Source organism: Neovison vison, chromosome 7, assembly GCF_020171115.1.
Source record: "Neovison vison isolate M4711 chromosome 7, ASM_NN_V1, whole genome shotgun sequence".
NCBI classification, from domain to species: domain Eukaryota; kingdom Metazoa; phylum Chordata; class Mammalia; order Carnivora; family Mustelidae; genus Neogale; species Neogale vison.
Genome location: NC_058097.1, coordinates 172,813,368 through 172,838,409, shown reverse-complemented (window position 1 = coordinate 172,838,409; position 25,042 = coordinate 172,813,368). Strand labels below are relative to the sequence as shown.

At 39.4% G+C, this 25,042-nt stretch overlaps 1 protein-coding gene across 2 annotated transcripts in view; it reads right to left on the bottom strand.

Annotated features, from left to right (window-relative positions):
• The window catches only part of BBOX1 (gamma-butyrobetaine hydroxylase 1), a 59,965-nt gene extending 37,718 nt beyond the window's left edge, over window positions 1-22,247 (bottom strand). Inside the window, exons 1-3 of one of the 2 annotated variants that reach the window (XM_044258987.1) lie at window positions 21,937-22,247; window positions 13,735-14,162; window positions 12,375-12,489 (exon numbers count right to left, since the gene is read on the bottom strand). In XM_044258987.1, the coding sequence (XP_044114922.1) occupies window positions 12,375-12,489; window positions 13,735-13,953 (334 nt within the window). In that variant the 5' untranslated portion in view covers window positions 13,954-14,162; window positions 21,937-22,247. Of the gene's footprint in view, window positions 1-12,374; window positions 12,490-13,734; window positions 14,163-21,441; window positions 21,630-21,936 lie in introns of those variants that run through there. The other variant, XM_044258986.1, reaches the window with a different exon arrangement.
• Between the last annotated feature and the right edge of the window lie 2,795 nt (window positions 22,248-25,042).

The following is a 25,042-nucleotide window of genomic DNA, read 5'->3' as shown; positions in this document are numbered from 1 at the left end:
ACCCAAATCTGACCCTTGAGGAAGGAAACATACCTGGCTGGTAGTAGGGCTTTGGGTCTCTTCCCTGGGCTAAGGGGATCCTGTCTCTTCAAATATTCTTTTACTTCTCGTCTAATGAACTTGGCATATCTCAAGAATCTGATCACTTGTTCTCTTCTAGATTGAGATATTCCAGAAGCTGACCTGAAATGAGGATCTGAATGCAAGCAATGTATAAGGGAGGGATCCCTGGAAGAACTAATAGGAGGTGGGGAACTAAGACAAGAAAGGAAGCTTCTGGAAATCATTTTAATGAATGGTGAATTGAACTGCTGGGCCTTCTGGCAATACTGAAGGCTGTATTTCAGAGTTGTCCCACCCAGGGTCAAGGGAGCTGGGATGCCCAGGCTACCTAAACCAACCCCACTTCTCTGGGCACCTTTGGACACCTTCTCCATGTGCTAGCCAAAGCAGAGAAACCCCTCCAGCCAAGTGGCAGTCTGTGCTAGAAAGCGATGGCATGCACAGGAAGAGTACTGGGTCGGGGTGGGGGGAGCTTTGGGGAGGCACAGCCAGCCTCTGCGATGCCCTCCTTTAGGCTCTGTAAGAATGAATTAGATGGCTGTCTTCTGTGGCCCCCCAGCACTGAAACACAACTCCATTCCAGTGCTTGCCACGTTGTGTTGAAATGATCTTGCACTTATTCCACACATACTTGTAGAAAGTCTTGCGATTCTGGTAACGAACTATAGAAATGATCCCTGAAAGTATAGTCTTGAAAGTCTTGCTATTCCAAAGAGATCATATTAGTGAATAAAATTGATGTGATTGCACATCCATTTTGTGAAGGGAAAAGTGAGTAAGCAAGGAAACAAACAAATAAATACATAAAAACAAACATTGTAGCAAGCACCAAGTTACTGCCAGTGGGTTGGGGAACCTGTTTAGACATGGCAGTTAAGAACTGTCTAGCTGAAGAGATGCCTCTTAAGCCAGAGGCCAGGGTGTGGGAGAGGGCATTCATGCAAAGGGCAGGGACAGGAGTGTCTTGGTGGGAGGGACAGTAGGAAGAGGGGGAATCTCTTATCTTGCTGGGAGAACTCAGCGTCTCTAGGGCTAGAACCCAGGCAAAGAGAAGAGTGGCAGATGAAGTGGATAAATAAACAGGGTCCATCAGGCAGGACTTCATCTCTCTTTCTTGCACTAGACCACAAGTTCTTCTTTGCAGGGGATGGAGAGCATGTCTTGTATATTTAACTCCTCACATCTACTGCTCCCTTCTCCCGCCACCCTCTCGCACAGAGCCTAAGGCTGGGGAACCACACAAATAATTTGATTATAGTTTATTTTTTATTTTTTTTTTAAAGATTTTATTTATTTATTTGACAGAGAGAAATCACAAGTAGTCGGAGAGGCAGGCAGAGAGAGAGAGAGGGAAGCAGGCTCCCTGCTGAGCAGAGAGCCCGATGCGGGACTCGATCCCAGGACCCTGAGATCATGACCTGAGCCAAAGGCAGTGGCTTAACCCACTGAGCCACCCAGGCGCCCCTGATTATAGTTTTTAGAAGAAAGGAAAGCAGTCACTTAAGGTGCCAGGAAGGGAGATGATAATCTCAGACTTCCTTAGAGTTTCAGGGCAAACAGAAAATTCAGTTTTACCTTCTGTTCTTATTGTGAGTGTCCCCTATGACATCCATGTAAAGGTTATGGAACACCCTCTTGGTCACTTTCAATTATGTACACTGCACACATCTTCCTATGGGTGGCCCTTGCTGGTTCCAGAAAGCTCCGGTTGTCACAAGCTTCCTCCTTATGCTAAAATACAATCTACCTCTGTCATCTTTCGTTTAGGCCCTAATTCTGTGTGCCATAATCCCACAGAATATGACAGTCTTGGAGATGTACATAAGGAACTGTGCTCTTTTTCTTTCTGAGTCCAAATAGCCTTTTAATTCCCCATGTTTTTCATGTCTTATGGCTTCCAAGCTCTGCCCTAGGCTCTGCTCTCTGCTCTCCATTTTATGATGCGTTCAAGTCTGCTGACACTCTCCAACAGCACTGATGTCTTGAACCAGACAGAGTACTATAGATGTGGTCTGGCCCATGCCTGCATGGTGGGCTCGCTACCACATTTTCATTTATGCAATCTAAATCTCAATCTTTTTTGGCTGTCTCAACTCTGTTGTCTCAGATTGACTTTTCAGTCAATGAAAATGTGTAAAAATTGTCTGTCACGTCTTCATTTCCGAAGCTAGTTCATTGAGAATGTGTGAAGCATGAGTAGAGATGGGGATACAGGTTTGATAGGAACATTGTGTCAGAGTTAATAACTCGAGGTTTGAAGGTGACTCAAACCTGAATTTTGAAACTTCCCATCTGCAAGAACGTCAGAAAGTGATACAGTCTCTCAGTTCAGTTACAGAAAATGCAGGATGAAAATGACTTTGCAGGGTTGTTACGAAATTTAAATGATATGCTATCTATAAACAACTTAACACAGCATATCTGATTAAATCTGCCCATGAACCAGAGCAGCTGAACCTGACTGAAGGAAAACATACCATGATGACTGGTCTCATTGCATGTCTACTAATGTCTGCCTGATTCTTACCGGCTGACCATTTCTCATGTTCTCTATCCTCAACCCTTCTACCTCCTCCTCCTCCTTACGCTCAGCTGACAGCTTTGCCTCTTATTTCAGTGGAAAAATAGAAGGACTCAGAAGAGAATTTCTATACATTTCCTCCACCACATCCACCAATCTGCCCATGTCTGTCTCTTTCCTTATGGCTCTTGATGTAGACGTTGTAGACGTACTTGTAAATTTATATATTATACATTATACATGGTGTGTGCATATATATGTATTTTTTAAAATTATTAATCTCTTTCTCTAACAGATTGTAAGCTCCCTTAGTCTTTCTCTGTTTTGTTCAATACAGCATCCTTGACACTTAGTATCTGTTCTAGAACATAGAAGACACCTGAATATTTGCTGAATAAATTCAAAGGGCTGAATAAATTCAAATTCAAATGACACCTTTACTAATATTAATTATTTCCATGGATTAGTTATTCCTCAGACTGGGGAAGAGAGTCAAATACACAATGACTCTCCAGTGTAATAATTGCAGTGACACAGAGAGTGAAGCCCACGGAAACTGCAGCAACCAGATGAGAGCCATGGAATGGCGTTTACTAGAACAGATACTCTTCAGTCAAATCTTGGCTTCGCTACATTGTCTTTACTATATTGTCTCTTTGACTTTGGATGACTTAATTTCTACCATGTGTAAAATAGTTATAATATAATGCTCCTATTATGAAGTTGTTGTTAGGATTAAATAGAACAATAAATATTAGGTGTTGAGCTCAGTGCCCAACATAGAGCAATGTTTTTAAAATGTGAGGAAGAAGATCAGCGAGTGAAGCCAGTAGTTCAGACAGAGGTTGGTGGTGGGGGTAGTAAGATGGGGATGGATTCTAGATTAGTTTGCTGATAGGGCTAGTAGATTTTGTTGATACACTGGATGTGTAGTAAAAGAGATAAAGAGGAGTCATGCATGATCCTGCTGCCAGAGAGATGGAGTTGTATCAACTAAGATGGGAAAGAGCAGGGCAGGATCATCTAAAATCATCTGTTCCTCAGGGTGGCTTTCTTTTCTCTGCTTTCCTCATTTTTTAAAAAAATTGTTTTAAGCAAATCACTTTATAAATCCCCTTTTGGTTGTCCATTGTATATTTGGCCTGATGGATTTATTATTTTTTTAATAATCAGATTTTAGGAAGGACACATCTCATCATAAATACACATATTTTAGTCAATGAACTTCCCTATGACCCAGCAATTGCACTACTGGGTATTTACCCTAAAGATACAAACCTAGTGATCCAAAGGGGCACGTGCACCTGAATGTTTATAGCAGCAATGTCCACAGTAGCCAAACTATGGAAAGAACCTAGATGTCCATCAACAGAAAAGAACAGATTTTGATACAGCAAACCAAACTTAGGAAATGAAATTTAGCTAAGTCACCAAAGACTGGTCTAAGTTTTGCTACATCCCATTATTCTTGTATAAATTGGCAGGGGCTAATGTCAGAGAAAGAAATTGTTTTTTCTTTTTTTTTCTTTTTGACGAATTTATTCTGGGCTAGAAACTTCTATTATGCTCTATTAAAGTTAGAGCTTAGAGACTGTGCTTCCTTCTTGCATGAGCACACTGACCATCCCTTTATCTTTGATTATTGAGATTATCTGCTTTTGTACGATCATGAGATTGTAGCTACTTTGGGCCAAGGATTTTTTTCATTGAAGTATTTAGCTCATACATGGAAAATATGTCCGCTGATGGTTGGTATACTCATCTGTAGCAATTCTTAGCTAATAGATAACACAGCCATTTTCCCCAAAGTTTGCTGATCACCCCAGCCTCTGCAAACATTTCTACATCCCTGATGGGAATTACATTCATAGTTGACCAGTCCTTTTATGGACTTCTTTAAATTTATTTAAGGAAGCTCTCTGTCATGTAGGTAAAATTTTGGCCCGGACTTCAAACAAATGTCTGAGCTCTTAATATCCTTTTCATGACAACAATTCACCTCTAAGCCACTCTCGTGTTTTTAGTCAGGAACAGAACATGATTATTCTCCATGTAAGAGAAACTCAACATAAGATGTTGTCATGTCACTGCTGTTTATTTCTTCTTCCATTCTTTCCCAAACACTATTTGCTATACCTCTGCTCCTATGTTTATTTATGTTCATGGTTGTCTAAATTGGAGGCAAAAGGGAGCAAGTACATAGGTTTTATAATTTACTCTTCAAATTCCCAAACTGAGAGGATGGAAAAGTGAGGTACAGGTCGTTTATGAAACAGTCAAGTTCACAGGGCAAAGTCAAAGCCAGCTGTGCTGATTCCAAAGCCTGCTCTCATTCCATAACACAATGCTGTTTCACAGGTGAAGAGTTTTCTTGACATGCCACACTTCGCTTTCTCTCCTAACACATTCTAACAACACTCCTTCTGAAAGATGCGTGTCCTTCCGTTGTTATGTTACAGTCTTGCACTTTAGTATTACCAGCGAAATGAGGTCTGTTTTGGGGGCTTTCTTTCTTATCTTTGTCATTTGGCTTAAGGATAATATAAAAGTAAGGTAGAAGTGTTGGTAAAGTGTTTCACTGGGATGTGACGTGGGCCTTGCAGAATGGATAGGTGAAGTCTGGCCAGACAGAAAGAATGGAATAAGTGATCCAGAAAATAGGCAGAGTTTGAACAAAATCTACATGGTCATGGAGGGGGCACCAGATTCTGGGATGACTGGAAAGCTCCAGTGAAGACTTAAGACTTTATCGTGCTGCAGTGAGATAGCAGAGCAAAGGGGAAGAGAGAGGAAGGTGGGCATCAGGAAGATTGCCCTGCAGCGTTGTACAAGTAGGTGTGAACCGAGGCCATGTTATTTCAGTAATCTAGATATGAGACGATCAAAAGCTCCAACTAGGTTGTTGGCAAGAGGGACAACCCAAGCATTTCTTCCTATAACCTGTGGAATATCAGTCTTCTCTGGACAATGTTCATAGGAACAGGCCATGTCCGTAGAAGCCTGACAGCCAGTGGGAGTAAAGGAGAAAGAATTTCACTAATAGAATTCTGCATTTTTCATTTTAAGTTTAATTTTTTGGTAAACTGATACACTGTTCAAGAGCATGAGGCCCCTCTCAGGACTGTACTCTAGTCTTTTATATTGCTTTTGAGGGAGCGGCGTAAAGATGAAGGGAGTTTGTATGAAAAGTGTGACAGTCCTTTTCACCCAACCTGGCACTACTTAGAGGTAATTAGGTGGTATCTCTATCATACACATGAAGAGTCTGGGGTATAGAAAAGTAAGTTGCTCAAACTTGCAAACCTAACAAGGCCTAGGTTCAAGAGCACTCTGATTTTAGCGCTGTATTGCTCTTTTGATTAAGAGCAAAGCTGCAGATTGAGAAAAATAAAAAAATTTGAGAAAAATAAGAAGTTAGAATAATGAATAATAAATAATAAATAACAACATAAATAATAATAAAGTTAGTTTGAATGGAGTAGAGCTTAATAATTATATTTTTTGATTTACTAAGTTAGAAATTAGACAAATGAACAGAATGTATAAATAGCACATCACTTTTTGAAACTTTTTGTTCCCTTACGGGATAGAAACATTGAAAAAAATTTTTAATTTTTTCCATGGGCACATATGGAAGTTAGAATGTCAAGGAAGAAAGTTAAGTGTAATGAAAGATCTATTATCCCAAAACTGAAGTTGTGTATTTCAGTGGTCTGCCATCTTGAAGAAACAAAGTAGAATCAGAAGTGAGAATTAATGGTTTTTTAACCAGTTGTCCTCTTTTTTTTTTTGACTGGTGAATTTCCTGACGTGTAGGTACTAGCAAAGCTGACAGGTTAAATATATAACTTGTGTAGGTTTGGTAAAAATGAAGCCAGCATATAAAGTAATCCAATTTTACTCCTTGAAATTGCCACCCTTTGGAATTTTCTAAATTTATAAATTAAAAATTTGCTGTCCAGCTGCCTTATGCTATAAAGTCCATTCCTGAGCTATAAGAAAAAGCAAGTTAAGTTTGTGAGAAACTGAAGTTTTTCACTCGTTGAAGAAAGCCCACTCTACTTTTATTCTCTTTGGAAAAGAAAAGAGAAGAAGAGAAAGAAAAAGAAAAGGAAAAGAAAAGGAAAAAGGAAAGGAAAAAAAAGGAAAAAGGAAAGGAAAGGAAGGGGAAGGAAAACAATAAATTTACTTTAGTATAATAATAGAAAATTACTTTTCCAAAAGTAAAATCTTTAGTATATTTTCCTTAATTTTGGATGAGGTAAGTATACTGAGAAGACCTGAAAAAGAAACATCCTGCAATAATTCTTCCTTAACATACATTTGCTTTAGGCTTTCAAATATCCTCAGCACCAGCTCTTCAAAGTCCTGTTTAGCATTAACTTTGGATGATGCAATGATAGTTTGTTTTAGGAAGTTGTTAAGTAATTAAGAAATCATCTTTTGATTTCTTCAAAAGAATGTAATTAATGTTTCTTATTTTAAGAATTCTTAAAAGGAATAAGGATATACAGGCTATTTTTTTTGTTTTGCTTGCATTTCTGTCATGTAATCAGTTGTAAAATAGATTTCTCTTGAATATTTATCTCTGAGAATGTGGTTATGTGTCTTCTTGCTGGAAGTATGGTTGGAGATAAGGGTGAAAGGAAGAGGTTTTACTTAATGTGTAGAAGTGATCCCAAACTAGGCAGAGGGCTGTGGGAACAGCCTCCACGTCCGTGGCGTCTACTGCTTGGAGGGCCCTGCAGGGCTTTTCTCAAGCTGTTAGTCTTCCACCTCGGATTCACTGATGGGACAATCCATGTAGGGGCCTTACAGTCTTTAACCATTATGCCCGTTTGTCAAGCACGATGCAGACATTGAGTGGGCTAATAAATGACAGGTAATTCGGAAAAAAAAAAAAAAGAAAAAAAAGAAACACATTGGAATACATATGGCACAGAAGAATAATGAAGCAAAAATACCCATTTGTAAACTCACAGACATTGAAGATGCCTGTATTCATTTCATCAACACCCCGAAGACATTTCTCTGGAACTCAGTAAGTCCATTTCAGAGAGAACAGGCAAAACAGAACAGAGATTTGCTTCTTAAACACACGAAGGCTCGAAGCTAGTCTCCCACCTGTGCATCAGAGTGTGAGCCTGGATAATGGCAACGTAGGGGATGTTGACTAGGTCTTTCTTGGGATGGGAATACATGTGGGTACATGACATGGTGGCTTGATTGCTCTGATGCAGCAGGTTTTGTTTTGTTTTTAAATATTTATTTATTTATGAGATAGAGAGAGAGAGAGAGAGAGAGAGCATATGTGCCACGGAAGGGGCAGAGGGGAGATTCTCCAGCAGACTCCCCACTAAATGAGAATCCCCCACGTGCTCAATCCCACAACCCCAAGACCATGACCTGAGCCAAAATCAAGAGTTGGACATTCAACTGACTAAGCCATCCAGGCGCCCCCGACGTAGCTGTTTTCACAGAGCTGTTCCAAAGTCGTAAGAACCTGGCAGCCCTGATCCAGTTGGAGCAGGCTGAGGCATCCTGAAAAAAACAAGCTCCCAGCCCTTTTTATAATTACCAAGTAATATGTGAAGCAAATACCCTCCTCTCTCCATTCCTGACTTGCATGGCAAACTCCCACCTCTGGGGTTTCAAGGATGGGTCAAGTGTGGAGCAAGGCTTAGCAACATGGGTGAATTAGCAGTTGGGGTTAGACATACTGTGCTCGTTACTTGCTAATTTAAAAAAATAGTGATTTTTTTTTCCCACAAATTTCTATAAAAATAGTCTCTGCACCAGACCAACTCTGTTCTTTGTGCCATGGGGTGGCTGGGTGATGGACAAAAATAAATAAATTAATTAATTAAATTGAAAAAAAATCTTTATTTTCAAGGAAATGCATAGCAAGAAAGGGGGAGCTCTGCTATTTCCTTACTCCCCCTGCCATGTGAGAGACACAGAGATTTTTAGAGGGCCCTAACAGTTACAGGAGAGTTCTGACTCCCTCTGTGGCACATTCCTCTTGTGAGGCAAACATGATAACCACTACACTACGGAAATGGCACATTCCTCTTGAAACAAAAGAGGGGTTTATAGCTATGGACCGATGGGAGGTAATCCAATTAAATGCAAGGGTTAAGATTTGCTTTGCTATATCAAATTGAGGGGAAATGTTCTTTTCTGACTATATAGTATACTCAATCCCTGGACTGCTGAGAAAAGTGAGTAGACTGTTTCCATGGGAAAAAGATTTTCTTTGAATTATAATCTTTTAAACCTCAAGTTGAAATTACAAGTATTATTAAAGTCAGAAAACAGTACATAAATATTTTAGTACCAACTCAAAAAGATAGGAAAACAAGCATTCATTCTGACACTGAATGTTAGTAAAAAGGACAAATATTTAGGTTCCTATGTATAAGATCATACGATATATGGATTTATCCCACTTTTAGTTCTATCAATTATATTTTGAGAATTTTGCATCTCAAAGTGAAGCACAAAAAGGAGTGTATAATCATTTCAATTTGACATGGAAGCTAAAATACAACTACATTAATAAAATTCTTCATATTTCCAATGTCTTAAGTTTTCAGTTTTCATTCATATGTTTGGAAACATTTACATGCTAGGTTTCAATATTTAGCTTTTAAATTGGTGGAGAATATAGAACAAAGCCAGCAATCTCCTATCCTACTGGTCAATAGATGTTTCTCTTGAATACAAATTCTTCCCCATCATCTCTGCTCCTTCCCTAGCTTAAATTCTCTTGTAGTGCCTCTTGTAAGCTATTTCTAGGCCATGCTATGGTCACCCTGTTCCCTGTCCTGCTCCCCACATCAGCCCATCCAATACAGATGACCATGCCCAAGAAATTGCAACACGGATCTGATTGTTCCACTCTCTTTTGGAAGATAAATACAAACCTAGAACCAAATGGGCCTACTGGGGGAGGGGAGAATGCAACCAGAGAATAGAGGAAGCAAAGAAGATATTCACAAGTATGTAAGCATTTGAGAAATTATAAACATCTGGTCAAAATCAGAACGATATACTGAAGATGAAAAGTGCATTCGAAAGAAAATGAAGCAATCTTCTTAAACTTATAAAGATACTGAGGTCATTTCTCTGGCCCTATAGGAAGAGAATCAGCCTGGAAAATGAATGGAAAGAAATATACCTGAGTTCTATGTTGAGAAAATGTCTTTGCAGGGTTTTGGACTGAACTCCTTAGTAGGGCATGAAGCTGCTTCATGGTTTGGCCCCTTCCTTCTTCTCTGCTGCCTTAACAATTTTAACTTCACCCATATTAAACAAATTGCAGTTTCCAAGCATAATCTCCTATTTTACACATCCATGATTTTCTTCATGCCCTTTTCTCTGCCAAGAATTTCCTTACTATCTTTGCCTGACAAACTGATTCTTCAAAATTCAGCTCATGTGTCACCTGCCTAAGGATTACTTTCTTGTCTCTTCCAATTCCTTCCTCTTTGTTATAATTAACCTTCTCTGCAGGCTTTCATGCACTTAAAATAAAATATTATATATATATCTGTTTTCATGGCTCGGATCCCCCTCTTCGACATGATAAATGCTTGAGGACAGAATCTGTGCCTTTTTTTAACTTGGTATTTCCTTAGAGTTTCCAGCACGAAATAGATGCCCAATATATGTGCAACTTAATAGAAATTTATGAGGGAATGAGTGTTATCCATGTCTTTCCTTCCAGCTGTGGCTGTCCATTGACAAGAGTTTTTTTCTGGCTGATCATCACGGTCTTTTCATTTTTGAGTTCGACAGATAGTGCCAAGGGAAGATCAAGGAAAAGTGGTCTGTATCTCGATGCCAGATTTTGAAAGTCTTTCTTCACTCTAGAGGGGAAAGAGCAGTAGGGGCAACATGGCCTCTGAGTACAAAGAACAAAACCCCTTCACAAACGTTGCTGAGTTTGTTCTCATGTTCTGGAGTATAAATGTTGGAAAATATGCAATGGTAGGACAATAAGGTGTCAAATTCTACAGGCAAAAAGCCATAGAAGCAATATTCCAAAAATGGCCCCCTCTCTTTCTCCTTGACGCCACCAACTGCACAGCTTGAGAATATATTTTAAAAATCTGATCTTGTTTTAAATCATTAAAGTATTTTCCAGTGTCTAAATAGCAGCCAGGTCTCCTTATATTATTCATGACTGCAGCCCGTGACTGGTTTTTTCCACTACTTAACTGAGTGTAGCATCATTTCCATTTTGCTACTGCCTGATACTACGGAGAAAGCTAAGCTACAAAGCTGCATTCATCAAGAAATATTAATGGTGGAGGGTGGCTGTAGCTTTTTACAATGCTTAAGAACTTAAGCTTTAATAATAAAAAGTTGGCTTTTGTTCCCTGAAATAATCAAAAGAAGAACTTGAAGGAAATGAAAGCAAAATCCAACAGGATTACAAAATTAGGGCAGAGTTAAGGAAAAATATTTTGAGTACCAGAAGAAGTCTAAAATAAATAAAAAATAGCAATACATTCGTGAAACAGCTATTTGACCCAGATAATTGCTACTCAGTTATGTAACTGGAGACTCCTTGAAGACTCTAATAATCCCCTCTCTGGGGAAAGGCAGGATAGACGTCTTTCCTGGGGTGCCCATCTGGATTCCACCAGCTAGCTAGATAAAGAAGGTGGATTCCTGGCAGTTTAGACAGAAAACTTGTCCGTTGTCGGAATGATGAGACAAAGCTATAGAGGAACCTAGTTCTTGCCAACACTGGCCTGTGTCTGAACAAGAAGGGGACAATATCATGCCCTGTTGATAACTGTAGGACAAGGCAGAGCTGTGTGGTTCAAGCTAATTAATTAGTAATATCTCCATGCCCAGGAAACTCAAATTTAAAACCACTCACTATACCTATTTGAGAATTTCAGTTCTGAAAGCAATAGGCGAGGTCTCTGTCTTGGTGCATGACCCAGAATCCTCAGAAGGGATGTTATAGAATTCAATAAGGCTGGTCCAATAATCTGGTTAACAATGGAAAAGAAAGTTGAGGGGCATTTGCCTTGTTAGTGTGTTTGTAGAAGTCCAAATTCTGGTAAATACATAAGAATCGTGACATTTATAGAATTGCCTTTGACCTACATAGTCTTATGATACCACTGTTCAAATTACAGAGGGTAAATAATTAACTTTTTATTTGTATTAAGTGTTTTTTTAAAATTCTGTCTCTCAGCTCAAGAATAAAGTCTTTTTCCAGTGAATCTAACTACTGCAGCTTTTTAAAAAAATATATTTTTGTTGTCACAGATTTTCTTGCGACCCATTCATCTCTCCCCGCACAAACCTGCTATGCACACACATGCACATTTGCGCTCACACACACACTCCTGTGCTCACTCAGTGCCGTGTATAGCATTCCATGGGGTTCAGGGATCACATAATTTTCTCTGTGAATAGCAGGTCAGGAACTCTGCTTTGTTGATTTTGTGTTGTTGTGGCTTTAGATAAAATTAAGAAGCCTTCCTCATTCACCCTACTCCTTTGCAGCAGTCCCATAAGGAGTATCTGGTGTTCCAGGGTTCATGGTAGATGACAAGGATACAAGTTTGTTGCACTTTTTTCTCTTCCTTAAGAATGTCTATATTTCCTTTCATCTCTACCCAAACGATTGGTGCTGGTAAATCATTAAACATCCTGCGTAAATTACAATAATGCTTTAACCAAAGCACAAGGGTTTGAATTTGCTTCTGAGCAAATTTCTTACCATACAAGTTTTAAGAGACATTGACGACCACAGCAAGGTTACCTGGCAAAAATAATTCTCTTTGGAGTTTTTCTCTGGCCTGCTGTGAAAAACATCTTTTCTTCAGCCAGTCAGCTTCAAATTCACTGTAATGCTCATTTGGCCATGTGATACAAACCTTGCAACACAGAAAGAAAATATCATATGTATATGTATATGTATATGTATATTACGTATCTGTTTATCATGTTTCTATGTACTTTGGTTTACTATTGCTCTGCTTTTGAAAGTCAATGTAAGATATTCAGGGGACCCAATTAGCTCTTAGTCTTTTATTTTTTATTTTATCTTATTTTCACTTATGTACACATAGGCATAGAATACACTTTTGGAAAACAAGAAAACTGAAAGCCAAGGGGATACATCTGCGGTTTGAATTCCCTTAAATACCACACAAGAAATAAAAACTGGTCTGAAGTTCTTTTTCTTATTCTATGTCCTCTAAACCTGTTGTTACCAAACTTTCTATGATGACTTAAAGTCAGGTATCATTGAATATAATATTCCTTCCAAGAGTATCCAGAACTAGGAATGAGGATGACGAGACAGACTATCATCACCATAAGTAACAATGGCAACAGCATCCTAGGTAATGAGCTCTGTAGACATAAGTCATCTATCCTGCATACAACTCTAGAAAGAAGGTACTGCTAGCATTCACATTTTTCAAGTGAGGGACGTAAGAGTAAGTAACAATGCTAAGGTCATACAGTTCACAAGCAGTGAACGCTGGGAGTAAAGTCCTTGAGTCCAGATGAAGACAAGAGGGAAGAGAGACCCAGCTGTTCACACCTGCTTCTCTGAAAACTATCCTAGTGAATGTGGAAGGCAGAAACACAGGCTGGTGGCCACATCTAGTTTGCAGTTTTGAGAGCTCTGTTTTCGGGAATCCTACAACAAGGCTTGTGTTTACTAAAAACACATCAATCAATAAACATTTCTGAGTGCTCACCAAAGGCCAGATACCATTTTGAACTTTTTTACCCATATTATCTGTTTGCATCCTCATGTCATCTGTACGAACAAGTTGCTAGTATCCCTATTTTGCAGGTGAGTAAACTGAGGCCCAGAAACGTTCTTTTAATTATAGAAATCGTCTGATTGTGTCTTCAAGGCTGTCCATGTACTGAAGGAATAATGAGCAACACTGCAATTTTTCTTCAAAATAGTAGTAATACAAATAGCAATAACAGTAACAGAAGCTCCCACGGACTGAGCGTGCTGATTTTGCACCAAGCACAACACACACGTGGTTCTAGCTGTAGTTATGCATATGATCAAATGAAAAACAATTCATTATTGAGGTTATCGGAGACTAATCCCTTCATTGAACTTGGGAGAGAAAGGAGAGATAATGGATTACCTTTTTCCTGTCAAACGTCAAGCCTTGAATCCCGATGTTCACATCAAGAGCTTCGATGAGGAGCTTCCGCGCTTTTGCAGAATCCAGGTAGCAGTCGGGACACTGGCAATTGTCTCGCAGCCATACAGCTGGGTAGAGAGACTCCGAGCCATCCTGCCAGAAGACCTGCATCAAATGAGCCCCCTCCAGCACGGCTGCGTTTTGGATGGCACAGTGCATGTTGCTGGTCCTTGCAGGGAAATCTCGTCAGCTACCTGCTATGACAGATCCTGGGCAAAAGGAATCTGATGCAGATCAAGCCTGCACTTGACTTCTACGCATGTGAACAAGGCAGGTGGACTCTGGCTCCTGTTCTTGGCTCAGCTGCCCAAGCTTGAGATTTGCCTATCAGCGCTGGGACTTTTGTTCTCGTCAGAGTGTTTCATACGCTGTAAACAGAAACACAGTGACTAAAAGTAAATAAGATAAACATGCGTAATCAAGATCCAGATGAAAAGAATTCTTTGTTTTTTGGGTTTTTTCCCCAGAAATTTTAGATAATGACTTTGGAACCAATGACACAGGCACTTTATAATTATGTTTGCATAAAAGGCTCTGAAAAATTTTTAAGGGAGAAAAATGCTTCACAGCTTGAAAGTGTCCCTAATGATATCTGTGCTATTAAGTGCACCTGTCTTTTGGGGAAAAACACGTTTTTATGACACTAAATTAGTAAACTTGTTCTACGAGGGAAATTTTAATGCTATTTATTTATTTTAAGAGGTGCTATAATCCAGTACATTGTGCTATTTCTATTCCATCATTTACTTTCTTACTTACACAATTCATTTTCTAAATGCAGTTTAAAAGTTCCCAGGCTCAGCAAGGTCCCATTCTCGTCTCGCTTGATTCGTTCTCTGGGATTTTCTGTTTTAATAGAGTGTGCCTCGATAATGCACATCTTTTTACAGAGTATTTTTTACATATTTTTACAGAGTATTTTCATGAAATTTCACCTTACTTGGGAATACATACGTTCCTTTTTTTTTTTTTTTAAGAAACACACCAAATTTTGAGGGCATGAAGTATTTATAGGAAAGGAAATCAAGTGAAAAAAGAAGTACAAGGTATTACAGACTGAACACTTCAGTGTTGATTAGGATTCTATTAATGACTACATAGGGGGCCTTCTGAAATTCTGTCAATGTTCTAAATCTCACTTTCTTCCTATATAACTTGCCAGGACTCTAAACATAGATGGAAAGAAATAGAACTTAGCTGGAAAAGGTAGAATTTATATGGAAGAAATAGAACTTCTTAACCTGTTCCATATAATGATTAGCTCATTAAGAGAAGGTGACATGTGATGATAGAAACAAGACTTCACTGTCTTGGGATGAAGGGGAGGCATGCACACATGGGCATGTACATACACACACATGTACACACATGCACACGCACACACACACAGAGTGACTGTTAACCACATTCCTTCTGTGTATCGGGCAGGGCAGTAGACACTGGAGGGTTCAATGACAAGGAGGACAAAACAGCTCCCGGTCTTTCTTAAACTTACAGAGAGGAAGACTTTATGTACCATGAACATAACTTTAAAAAATATACTACATTAAAATAAAACAACTTTTAGGTGATGATTTTACGTATACTTCCTCAAATCATTAACTTGGATGATTTAGTCAGGCTACGAAGCCGGCCAAGACAAGAAAAGATTGCTTTCTCCAGTTAGCTCAACCACACTGAAGTTACCTAATGATAAAAGAGAAACACAATTCACAGGGCCTCATGCTGATGCCTACTCAGGAACTCTCATCCGTTTTTTTCTTAATAATTTATATAGCAAAAAGGCAACACTACTTAGAAAAATCATCGAAAGTATTATTTAGTTCAAACTCGGGTGTTTACCTCATAGATTTTGAGTAAGAGGACTTCAGAAAGTGCAAACATAAGTTCCTATGTGGAATGGGTAGGATGTTTAATTTCCCTGAGAGGAGAAGGAAAGGCTGGCAAGGCTTTTCTATATGTGGTTTCAGGGACAGTGATGGTTCCAGTAAATATAGTATAATCCAAGCAGATCCTTAAATAACACATGATACATAAGGACAAAAAGGAGAAATGTGGTAACTCTTTAAGTCAGGGTTGACAAATATTTTCTGTAAAAGGGCAGATTTTTTTTTTGGCTTTCCAGGCTATCTATAGTCCCTAGAACATATTCTTGTTTTATTTTTTAAAACTTTTGTAAGACTGTAAAAATTAGTCTTACCTCATAGGTTAGAAAAAGCAGGCTGTAGGCCATACTTGGCCCACAGGCAAGAATTTGTCTGGCCATGGGGCACCTGGGTGGCTCTCCTTGACCGAGTTGTGTAAAGCATGCTTTTATTACAGTGGTAGACAATCATACTTAAATACAGAAAATAGTTCACTTCTCCTTATACATAAGGTTAAACCTATTCGAATAATACTAAGCATCTTTTTTTTTTTTTTTGCCTGAAATGCTGTATCAGAAAGTTCAGATTTCACCATGAAGCTCCAGAGTTCAAGAAAAAAAGTAAGACAATTATTAAAGTAAACAAGGAAATAAGGCTGGAGACAAATAGCACAGAGAGTCGTCTGAGAAGCTCCTGGACACCTGCTTAGAGAGGATGTCTATTTGAGGAAGTCTTAACAGGATGTGATCAATGCTTCTGAATGCATATGAATTCCTTGTTCCCATAGATAGCCATGTGGAGATATGGATATGTTTACCAGAATGAAGCTATAACAAGTCGTCTTAGTACAAGGCTATGGTTTTTCAGTGGGTGGCAAGCTGATGAGAGACAGAAAAAGTTATGGTTTCACAGCAAATAAATATCAACATGGACAATGGTGAGCCCACAGGCAAATAGAAGCAGGAAAAAAATACATGCATATATCCTAATTTGTTTATTTTGTTATTTATTCGTTTTGATACTTAACCTGATCTATTTATAAAGTGATGGATTATCCACTTGCTAAAATTACTTGCCAAGAATCAAAGGCAAAAATACCTCAGAATATCTACACACACAAGATAAACGTATACAGTTTTCAAGTTCACTCTTTTTATATTGAGGACATAGTTACATGTTTGGGGGGAGGGCAGAGGGAGAGGGAAAGGGAGAGAATCTCAAGCAAGTTCCACCCCCAGCACAGAGCCAGATGCAGGGCTCAGGCCCACAATGCTGAGATCATGACCTGAGCCAAAATCAAGAGTCAGGACACTTAAACCACTGAATCACCCAGGCACCCCAACCTAGCTACATTTTAAAATACATTTGACATATTGGCCCTGGTCTGATTTCAAAACGGTATAGGATGTACTTATTCCATGGTAATAGTCCTTCAGATACAGTGAACTGAAATCACATGTCTCCTTCATTCCCTATCTTCTCTAAATCTACTCCATTTTTCAGGCTATTCTTTATAATATATGATCTCTTAATTCTATACCTTTCAGGATGCATGGTTACTTTCCAGTTTTAAATGTCTTTCAAAATGTGGGGCTTCAAATTATACAGTACAGCACAGTTATAACATTTCTAGTATAAGGAAAAGGGGAATTAGTACCTTAATGAGGAAAGAAATGTTTTAACTTTTATTTATTTATTTATTTATTTTTACCTTGGGAGTTTGGAAGAATAGTGGTAACTGTTTATAGGTCTTAAGAAAGAATAACTAGCTTGGTTGTACAATAAGAATACTGGTGTTAATTATATTGATGGTAAGATTACAATACTAGTAATAATAGTAAAAGTTTACATTTGCCAAATGCCTGCTCATGCCAATCATATGCTAAGGGCTTCACATACAAGCTAAGGGCTTCAGATACAATGACCTATTGAATCTTCATCAAAACCCAATGAAAAATACACTGCAATTACCTGAATAAGCAGCAGAAGAAAGAGGCTAGGGAACATCAGCATACAGATGGTAGTAGAATCCATCATAAGTTCTCCAAGGGAGTAAGACAATTAAGAGGAAAGATTCTTTTCATTTATTTTTATCATCACAATTCCATGTATGTCAGTGTATATTTCAGACTCCACTCATTTCCTATTTGTTCATTAGTGGGTTTTTATAAAACTCGAAACTTGACACATATATAGGTAATGAATACATTGTTTTCCCCTATAATATACATTGTCTCTGTACTTAAAGATGGCACTGTGTCCATGTCCCACTTACCATTGAAGTGATCACACCTTAGAGCCATCTGTACCAACCAACACTAATTATATTCCAACCTGCATCAGAAGCTTTCCATTTCTCTCTCTCTTTTTCTTTCTTTCCTTGTTCTAGCTAACATGTTTGAACTGGAAAGGAAAAAGTGTACTTCCAGTTAGAGGGGAACCTGACTCTTTCCCCCAGCCTGCCTGGCCAAATGGAGATCCTTTGGAGGGTATTTCAAGAGAGGAGGTGCCGTCAGGACCAGAGCCTGATGTGAGCTGCCCCAGGCACCAGGGAGAGTGTGGAAGAACTGGAAAGACTTGGGTGTTGCTCAGGTTAAATTGTTTGGGTATCTATCAAGGAGCTTGTCTGGTCATTTCTATTCTTCACAATTCCTTTCTCAGTTTATGATAAATGTGAATAGTAATCCCCCCCCCCAAAAAAAGCAGAGAGAAATGGGAATATGGTTCCTTCTTTAACTTAGCCTTGTTTTACTTAAAGCTCTACTGGACAAATGTGATGAACATTCAAAAAGAAAGAATAATCAAGAATCATCAGTATTTAAAGACAAATTCTTTCTGAAAGTTTATAGGTTTGACATAAGTGTGACTTGTTAAAATCCATTTTTCCATTTAGTCCAAATGACCTGTTAAAATTGAGCCCTGATGAAGCATCATAGACTTGTACCCATCTGATAAACCACTGTGTTTCTTTGAAGAAGAGAAAAAAAAGAAAAAGAAAAAAGTAAGTATTCCTAGGTGTGTGTGTGTGTGTGTGTGTGTGTTTAGAGAGAGAGATATCGCTCTCTCTCTCTCTCTATATATATAATATATATTTTACCAGTGGGTCCTCTTTGCTAAATTAAAGGGACCTATAAAACAAAAATGCTGATTTATTTTAGGACTTAATTATTATTTGGCTTCTCGTTACTCACAGCTATAATTTTGTTTTTAAAATATCAGATTAGTTTGGGTAGGAGGGAGTAGATTTCCTTGTCCTGGAAAACAAATCTTGGGTTAGGGGGATTCTAATCTGATAGGATAGATTTCTTTTAATTTAATCCCATCGTGTGTGTGTGTGTGTGTGTGTGTGTGTGTGTGTGTGTTCCTTCCTAACTGACTCACTGTATTTTTCCCCTTCAGAGTTACAGAAGTTTATCTGGGACTTCTGTTTGGCACAACTAAATTGTCTGTTTTAGAGGTTATCCTACTTCGGCAATGGGTGTGGTTTTGTCTTTTTAAAAATTTTTATAAATTCAACTTCTTTCAGCTGGTTTTCTCTAGCACTGTTTGGAAACTCAAGGAAGTAGTTCTGAAAGTTGTTTCATGCATTGATCTTGGAAATAAAAGAACTTAGAACGAGAACTCTCAGAGCCTGAAAGGAACAACTCATGATATCACTGGGCTCAGTGCCCTCATCAGATATGCAAGGATAATGGAAGCTCAGAGATGCTGGGTGTGATTTGTCCAAGCCCGCAATGCTGGCTAGTAGGAGAGGTTGCTCCAAACCTAGGTTTGCCAGTTCACTGTGCACATATAAAGTAAACATTTCCTAGTTCTAATAAAAGAGAGCACAAAATTTCCTCAAACACTAATTAATTGTACTAATTTTTACCATGGGTTTTGGATGGGATTCTCAAGAAGTTAATGTAGAAGCTCCACAACTACTATATATAAAAATTAAATCGAATGGAAATTAATAATGTACATCCAAGAAGCCTGATTCATCTACTGGATTACTGACCCCTAAAACAAAAGGATATAATTTTTTACCTTTTTTTTTTGTAAGAGAAGGAAAGAATAGAGTAGACTCATGTTATCAAATGTCAGTATCTGTTAATTTCCATCTCCTCTTCCTTAGGTAAGTCATCAGACCTGCTATCAGACCGCAGGATTCTCTTAATATGTCTGTCCTCCTGCTTCTAGGTGGTAGGATCAGAAAATGATCACAAAGCAAAAAACATGCAGAATGTATGGGAATGTGTGTGTGTGTGTGTGTGATGTATATATAAATTCATTTATTTAATGCTTATTATGTTCTGGCCCCTCTGCTAATGATTTTGATTATACTAATTATTTAATCCTCCAGAAACACTGAGTTCAGTGCTGTCACTGCTATTTTACAGGTGATCTTGAACTTGGACAGGTGAAATACCTGACTTGAAAGCAGAGGAAATAGGAGCCTGACCACTACACTGAACTACATCATGGAGAATCTGTGGTTAAGTAATTTCCCAGGCAATAATTTTAATTTACCAAAAAATGTACTATTAAAATAGTAGCCAGATCTCAAGTCTGTTGCTTGTTAGTTGACCTCACCATCCGACCACTGGAAGAACAGGACAGGATGTTTTCCGGACATTCCACCATAAAGGCTTAGAAAGAATTACTATTTTTTTATATATCAACCTTTAAATCATAAAACTCAACTCATTTCCATTTGGTAAGGTAAAGGTTGACCAGGCTGTATTTGAGTGTTTGTGTGTCTGAACTTTAGAATCATTTGAATATACGCATACTCTACTCATTACATCTGCTACCTAAAGGCCTTCAACTTAGAAACTGTTGTTTTTTATTTTTTAAAGCTTGATTTAGTAAGTGGCTGAGCTACTTAATAATTCACGAATATACTCCTGTGGACAATGAATTCTACAAAGCCATTAGAAAAAACTCTCCATTCTCGTGAGTAAGTTTAACATTCTGCCTGCTACCTTGTTTAAAGTATCAAATTTTGTGTAAACACTTCCTTCATAAATTATAAAAAAGAAAACTTTTTATAAAAAGCCTCATTCTGGTAGAATTACCACATTCAGATTGAAGCTCCTATATCAAAGTATTTGTTGACTAGTATAATGAAGCATACTGAGTCTAGATTTTAAGACTTCTAAATCTTTGAACCAGGACATATATTCATTATGGGAAATCCTATGTTTTATAATAAAATCAATTCAAAATACCTGTTATGTCTCTTCTTGAGCTACATGTGGGGAATAAAACAACTGAAAACGCACACCAATGTCAGTCTTACTCGACCAGTATTCTTGAGAAGCATTTTCATTAAGTCTTTGGACTTAACAGAGGGCCAAATATAATACGCAGTCCCTTTCTTTGGTCAGGATTGTGGCTTATTCAGTGAATGTTTCCAATCCAGCCAGAGCCCTCCCTTTCCCACCACCAAGTCTGCTTTGGAGACAGTATCCTTTCTGTCCCCTCTGTAGGCTTTCTGGATCAGCTTAGGGACTGTAAAGTAACTTGACTACTAGACTAAGCCAAACATAATTGGGAAAGGAAAGCTGCCAAGAAGCAATCAGATCCACCGCATTCCAAAATCAAGCCTACTCCAAATGTCTGATGGACGATCCCCTTCACGGCCCACATGGCTGTGAGACACATGTGCCTGGATTTCCAATTAGATGCTCCCCCCACCCCCAATCCACAGACCTGAAGTTCATCCAACAAGGCAAAGTTGAGCTCAGTCCTACCTGTTCTCAGATGTGCTTCAGATACCAAACCATGCAAAACTTACCAAGGACAGAAAATGTCAGCTTTGATCCTCACGTCCTTTGGGGAGGGAGCCTTCTGGTAACCAGCACATCCCAGTTGATCTGCCTGCAGTTTCCCTACATCTGACTTGTGATGTAGCACTATTACTTGGGAGTCTTTCTTTCTGCTCCTGGCAGCTCCACAGAAGCCCTGCCCCCAGACACAGCTGAGGTTTGCAAATGAGGAAGGATGTCCCAATCTGAAGGTGTAGCAACTCCTGAAGGGAGCTTGGAGGTAGAAAGAGAGAGAGAGAGTGAGGTGGTGGGGCGAGGGGGGGGGGGAGAAGGTAGGATAGCAGGAAGGAAGGTAGAGGAAGGGAAAGAAAAAAGAGTTTTTATGGCCTAGAGGAGAAGCAGTTAGAAAGAGAAAACATTTGATTTCCCATTAGTGCCTGAAGCCACAGAACCCCAGGACTCTGTGCAAAGCACTGCCTTAGTTCAGAGTCTTTCCTGGTAGAAGGTAGAGCAGCAGTTCTTACCTGTTTGTTCTCCTGACCCTGAGCCAGTGAAGGAGACTCCTGTCTGATTGGTTCACAGTGACAATCCTTTCAAGGTCAAGCTCACTTGGAGAAAAGACACTGAGATGCACAGTTAACAGGGAGGACCCACCAGCTCCCACCTCAGCAGAGGTGAGGTGATATTAGCTTGCCCATAGAATATTCCATTCGAGCCTCTCTGAAGGATGCTGGACTACTCCTGGGACTGGGAGGAAGGTTGGGATGAGTCCCCTTAAGCCTGATGCCCTCCTTTCTTGGCAGCAATAACTGCAATGAACAGTAGCTGCCCGAGAACACGGGGTTTTTCTGAAGGTACCCGATTGCCCAGTGACTTGACTCACAATTACACAGGCCTGAAGACAACAAAAGGGAAAGGCGGAGGTGGGCGGTGGGCCAGGGACCCAAAGCCTGGCTGCCAGATATTCAGATGGAGAGTGCCCAGTGCAGAGGAGGGCTAGAAGACAAGTCTCAAGTCGTAGTTCCTAACTGAGTGGGAGATTCCACTGAAAGAAAATCTGCAGGTGGCAACTGAGGTCCAGGAGGAGCCACAGGAGCCCTCTGCCCTCCTCGCACAAAACCACCCTACCCACAAGACACTGAAGCAGCCTCAGCCAGCAACTTGTTGCTTCTTGCCTGAAGGACTCTCACAGCTGCGAGACAGGCAGGAACAAAAGAGCTAACCCAGGAGAGAGAAAATTCAGCCCAACTCTCCCATAGCTTCTGCTGTGGGTTCCTGCTCAGGACAGCTGCCCCTCCCGGAACTGCAGGGTCCCCTCCCTCCGTGATGCCCTGTCGGTTCCTGTCACAGTAAAAGTTAAACCGTGTCTCTTCATCTGTGTGGTTCCCTCCTCCATCTTCCTTCTTCCTTTCCCCAAGTCCCCACGTCAAATTACTGATACCCAGCATCCAGTGAAAATGATAGCAGTTTTCTTTTGTTTGTTTGTTTTTATGTTTTTTTTCCCCAAGGACAGGAGGAGGGTAAGTGCAAGTGAAGTGCCCCCATACGTGTTGTCAACGTTTTTAAAACCCACGGTAACTGAGGCTATAGGTGTGCCAGAAGCAGCGGGGTTAATTACGTTCTAAACATTCAGATGACATCATAGAAACACATTGCACTAATTTTTCTTCCACACTTTGTGCTTTCGTAACCATCACTGGAATAAATTAGGTAAACTCAGCTCCAGCTTTAAGAAAGTTGTTGAAAAAACGTGTTGCACGTACATAGCTTCTAATAGAAGAGTAAAACCGAACAAAACAACAAACACACCTGTCAACAGTTCTAGTTTTAAATCCTGCACCTGAAGAATGAATTCCCGCACTGAAAACGAACAAAGAACAAACAAATCGTACTCTTGACTGCGAGAAGCCTCTTTAAGATTAACAAATAGGGGCGCCTGGGTGGCTCAGTGGGTTAAAGCCTCTGCCTTCGGCTCGGGTCGTGATCCCAGGGTCCTGGGATCGAGCCCCACATCGGGCTCTCTGCTTAGCGGGGAGCCTGCTTCCTCCTCCTCTCTCTCTGCCTGCCTCTCTGCCTGCCTGTGATCTCTGCCTGTCGGATAAATAAATAAAATCTTTAAAAAAAAAAAAAAGAGTATGTTGTTTAAAAAAAAAAAAAGATTAATAAATAAATAAATGAGCATTTCTTGAGGGCTCTCTCCTATCCCTCCTTCAGAGTCTTCAGCTTGCTTTCACATATGACTGTTTAGGGTTCTATCTGGGAAGTAGCAAACCATAGCACAAGACTGGATTTTAGATGGAGGAAACGAGACCACAGAGGTTCATGAACCACAAATGGTGACCAAATGTGCAAGAGGTAGCATTGGTTCCAGAACCAGAACTGTTGACACTTTGCCCATCTGTTTCTTTTCTTCTTTCTCTTTTAAGATTTAAGATTATTCTTTTTAAAAATATTTTTTATTTCTTATTAACATATAATGTATTGTTAGCCCCAGGGGTACAGGTCGTGAATCGTCAGGCTTACACACTTCACAGCACACACCATAGCACATACCCTCCCCAATGTCCATAACCCAACCACACTCTGCCTACCCCCCTCCTCTCGGCAACCCTCAGTTTGTTTTGTGAGATTGAGAGTCTAAGATTATTCTTAAAATTAAGTGCATGTCGAGTGCAGTGAGTTGAACTTAAGTACAGCCATTGTGTTACACAGGAGAAACATGGAAATACATGATGAGTGCGCACCAACAAAAGTGGCTCAGGATTTCTTGAAAGCCTTCTTCAGTATTGCCCTTGCAGAAACACTGGATGGGACTGAGCATGATCCCACTCAGAGATCTGAAGGTGGGTGCTGTTTCTAGGGGAGAAAGCCTGGTGACTTCAGCGGCAGCAGACGTACATCATGTTATATTTAACATATGGTGATACTCAGGGAGTTGTCCTGGGCTTAAGAAGCTACTACAGATGGCAGGACTCGTTAGCGTCAGTGAAATCTAGGACCTATGGAAAAATTCTGCAGCTTACACAATTTCCTATTTGGAAGAATGAAAAACAGCAGGATTTATGAAAAATATTTACAGTATAAGCAGTTGATATATAGCATCATTCTTTTTGTTTAAATTTTAGTCATTTTCAAAAGGTTTACAAAGCTCAAAAAGTGTTTTAATGATATGAAAAAGACTGGGGCACCTGGGTGGTTCAGTCAGTTAAGCGTTCGTCTGCAGCTCAGGTTATGATCCCAAGGTCCTAGAATCAAGCCCGACACTGGGTTCCCTGCTCAGTGGGGAGTCTGTTTCTGTTTCTCCCTTTCCTTCTATCCCTGCCCCCTGTCCCTGCTCCTGTTCTCTCTCTTTCTGGCTCTGCACTCTCTCACCAATAAATAAATAAGATGTTTTTTAAAAAAAGACTGTAATGATTTATAATTTTATATAAAGAAGGAAACCAAGGCCCATAATCCAATTGTCCTCACATTATTGAGATAAATATAGAAAAATTAAATGAAAATTAAGTCTGTCTTCTCCTTCTTTTGGATTCCTTTTCCCAAATATAATTACTGGTTTTTTTTTGTTTTTGTTTTTGTTTTTTTTGTATTTGGCCTATACTAAGGTGTTTACTATAAAAAAGGGAAACT